Source organism: Mastomys coucha, unplaced genomic scaffold, assembly GCF_008632895.1.
Source record: "Mastomys coucha isolate ucsf_1 unplaced genomic scaffold, UCSF_Mcou_1 pScaffold23, whole genome shotgun sequence".
NCBI classification, from domain to species: Eukaryota; Metazoa; Chordata; class Mammalia; order Rodentia; family Muridae; genus Mastomys; species Mastomys coucha.
Genome location: NW_022196906.1, coordinates 14,159,023 through 14,163,241, shown reverse-complemented (window position 1 = coordinate 14,163,241; position 4,219 = coordinate 14,159,023). Strand labels below are relative to the sequence as shown.

Here is a 4,219-nt window from a genome sequence, read left to right as displayed (position 1 = left end):
CTGGCCTCAAAAAATTAAGTAAGTAGATAAACAAACAAATAAGTTCTTCTATTTTCACTCTAGTAAAGCACCATTTTGTTGTGGATAAATAAAAATTAATTGAATTCATCAAGCTTTAGAAAGATCATGGAAACAATGCAGCAGTAAACACAATTCTAGGTGGTCAGTTTTTAAAACTGTCTTCCAACATATCAAGTTGATTCTATGGCACCTGTGATTAAGCAGTACAAAAGCAGAGCCTTTTAAGGGAATCACTAATGTCCTGATTCCTCAGACTGTAGATGAAAGGATTTAGCATGGGGGTGACCACAGTATACATGAATGAGGCCACCACATTTTTTCCAGAAGAATGAGCCAAAAGTGAGCCAAAATACTCTCCAAGCCCTGTTCCATAAAATAAGCATACCACTGCCAGGTGAGACCCACAGGTAGAGAAAGCTTTATACCTCCCACTTGAAGAGGTGATTCTCAGAATAGAAGAAATGATTTTAAAGTATGAAATAAGAATCCCTGATAAGGGAAAAACACCAAGTATTACACCAATAACATACATAATAATGTTATTATTAAATGTGTTGTTGCAACTTAAATTTAGAAGTTGAGAAGGGTGACAGAAGAAATTGGCAATTGTCACATCTTTGAAACACTTAATTTGTAAGGCAACCAAATTGTGAAGCAGGGATTCAAAAAGGCTAGCTGAAAAAGACATTAAAACTAACATGCCACAGCGACAAGGATTCATAATTATTGCATAATGCAGTGGGTGACAGATGGCCACAAACCTGTCATATGCCATCACAGCCAGAAGCATACTATCCATACATGCAAAAATGATAAAAAGAGACATCTGAGTGAGGCAGCCCACATAGGAGATGGCTGGACTGGAGATTTGAAGCTCGGCAACCATGTTTGGGACTGTTGTAGAAATGAAGCCAATGTCAGCCAAGGACAGAATGGAGAGGAAGAAGTACATAGGAGTGTGGAGGTGGGAGGATGAGCTGACAGTCAGGATGATGAGGAGGTTCCCAAGGACTGATATCAGGTACATGGACAGGAATAGCCCACAGAGAAAGGGCTGCAGTTCTGGATCATCAGATACTCTCAGAAGATGAAACTGTGAAACATTTGTTATGTTTTTCATTTTTATTTTCATCCTTACCCTTTTAGAAAGAAAAAAAATGATTGCAAAATAAATAAGTCAAGCATAAAATCACTCTGAATTCTACGAAATACTCTCATTTAAGATTTCCCATATAAATACAGAAGTATTTGTGGTTTCCACAAAGGCAGTCTTTGAAGTATTTCATTACTGTTTTGTGTAGTACTCATTTCCTTAGTTTAGGTACACAAATAATTTTTCTTCATGCACATGATCCTGGTTAGAAGACATTATATATCCATATATATTTCAATAGTTGGAAGCACTATATGAAGACTAAATTATTTGATACAGTCATGCCATCAGTGTATGCTTGTAAAACCCATGCCTGGGAGATTGAGGCAGAGGAACATCTAGAAGGCCTAGAAATGGAGGAGGACACATTCGGAGGGGAGATAAGCAGACAAATGTGTTAGGGAGTGAACATGGTCAAAGTTCATACTACAATTAAAACATAATTATTAAATGCGATATTGTGTGCAACTAAGATACCATAACAAAATTTTAAATTGATATCTATTTGTCAGAATATCAGAAAGAGTTTTGAGATAATATGGCTATGTAGAAAGTGGTTTTTTTCCAAAAATAAAGTTTATAATTTATACTTTTTAACATTGTAGTGTGGAAGTTACCCCCAAGAATTAAGCATTATTCTTTCTTACCTCTTAGGAGGATGACTTCTAAATTATTTAATATACAACTTATAGCTTTGGTTTTGATAATTTTCAATTTTTTGTAAAAATGGTTTAATAGTTGAAGACAATTATATGATATCTGTGACAACAAATGTAGCATTGATATTCATTCTTCCTGGTTAATTAAAAAAAATGTAAATTATATGAAGTACCTTTAGAAATTAAAAATCTTATATAGGTTTATTTGTATCAAAACAGAGAACATACCACTTGTTTTTCAAAAACTCAATCCCATGTTTTGTGCTAGCATTGTTATATTTTTCTGACTCTAAGACCGGTGATTGATCTTTAAAATCCTTAGAATAAGGGAAAGCGACCAAGCCTAAGTTCACACCTTCTTATTTCTAACTAACATTTCATACACACCTTAACAGACATGTAGAGGCTTACTTATCTTCCTCTTTATCTGCATTAAAGAAAACAGAGCTGATTATTTTGTCAGGTCATAGTATATGAATGGGGGGAAAGTAGACGATATGAAGTACAAGAACTAATTTAACCTTCATCAAAAGACATGTGCAAAAATACAAGGATAAAATGTAATTTAAAGTACTTACAAATAATGTCAGTTTCCTCATGTACAAGACACACATCTTTAGTACTTGCTTTATATGGTTATGTTTTAAAAATGTTGAAGGAAAATGATAAGCAGTACTCAGTCTTATTAATAAATATATTTAACTGGATTTTTTATATCTCCACATATCCAGAATAATGATACCATTAATTCAAGTTTCAGAAGTCACATTTTAGGCCTTCAAAATATGTTAGTTTAGGTGCACATATTACTGTGTGCTTGAATATTTATATAGATATGATATATTATAGTTATTGGTAGTAGCAATAAATGACATATGGAATATTTTCTAAATGTCAGAAAATATGCAAGATGAATTTTCACTCTGATGAAGTATGATTACAAAATTTAAATCTAGATATTCCTTTATAGGTTACTACTTTTGATATACCCATTTATCATAGAGCCAGGCCTAGTGAAAACCAAATAGAATAAGGTGTCTGATACCTCAATTAGAGTGACATAGATATCAGAATAAAATAAGTCCTATTAATTATTATTATTATTATTATTATTATTATTATTATTATTATTATTCCCTACTACTTACCCAAATTGTCAGGTCTGAAGACTTGTAATAATCCTTTTCAACTATTCTAATCAACTATCTCTCAGGACTTATTCAGTCAAGATACTTTCCTTCTAAGACATGAAGAAACACTGTAGATTCAAACACCACCATGCCTACTGTCAGATGAAGGCTACTCTCTATAACCAGGATAAATATAGAGTTAGAAGCTTCTACAGGCTGATTATTGACCATTTTATGGTCTTGAAGGTTCAATTCAGCATGTCATAATTATACAAATGGGACCAGCTTGTATTGGTCCCTACAGAATTTATATTAATTGTAGAAGAACAGGAGAAAGTGAATATCCACAGTATGACTGTGGGCTCTCTGTACTTAGGTTAAACTATTGTGTGTAAACTTCATGTGGTTCCATGTACATTAAAATTCTAACTACTTTCATTTTATGAATTGTCAGGAACTTGGCACAAATCTATGATTCAGCAATTTATGCTACAAAGAAAAAGATTTCCTAATTCTAGGCTAGTCAAGGTAGAATGGCTTCCAATCAAGTGTCACTTATATATGGAGACAATATACCATATAGTGCTTATTATTATAAACATTTATATACTTTGATGGTATCAAATTTATTCTCTTTGTTGTAAAAGAATCAACATGGTACATCTGCATCTTTTCATTTTCCCACACAGAAAAAAATATTAACAAAGTAATTTTCATATTGATGTTACAATCTTGAAATGATTATGAAAAATTCAAGTAAAAATCTAATGTGTTAAAAGGTAGGACTTATTAGCCTACAGTTATGCTCCATCCATTTCTATTCAAATTATACTGAAAAGGATGCTTCATGTTTTGAGGTGATACTGTGCTAGCATAGTCTACTAAAGACTCTTTTGACAAGTATATTCTCAAGCCATAGGTAACAGTATTTAGGCTGTCATTTATAAACTCACCATCCTCATAGCTAAAATTATGTCAATTATTGTTAATTGGTCTGTACAACTACACAATTTCATGATAATAATGGAAGAAATTTAATTTTCTACTGAGCCTTTCTATAGCAACACATAACTAATGAATCAAGTTTTATTTATGCTAAATTATAAACTACTTTATATAGTTATTTGTCTAGAATACTGGACCTGTGGGCAATAGTTCTAAATTCCATGATATTCCAGAGAGATGGAATTCTGACACAAGATTGATTATGAGTTTGTGCTTCTATACATCCCTTGAAGAAAACAAGGACAGGACAA

The 4,219-nt window shown here is 32.5% G+C and overlaps 1 protein-coding gene across 1 annotated transcript; it reads right to left on the bottom strand.

Annotated features, from left to right (window-relative positions):
• Positions 1-217: 217 nt before the first annotated feature.
• Positions 218-3,178, bottom strand: LOC116072715 (olfactory receptor 7E24-like). Its single transcript, XM_031344239.1, has 2 exons — positions 2,982-3,178; positions 218-1,160 (listed from the first exon to the last, which is right to left on the bottom strand). The coding sequence occupies exon 2, from the start codon at positions 1,151-1,153 to the stop codon at positions 218-220; it is 936 nt and encodes a 311-aa protein (XP_031200099.1). The 5' UTR covers positions 1,154-1,160; positions 2,982-3,178.
• Between the last annotated feature and the right edge of the window lie 1,041 nt (positions 3,179-4,219).

Bases quoted from the DNA above. Each gene is read 5' to 3' on its own strand.
- LOC116072715 (XM_031344239.1), bottom strand. From the start codon at position 1,153: ATGAAAATAAAAATGAAAAACATAACAAATGTTTCACAGTTTCATCTT.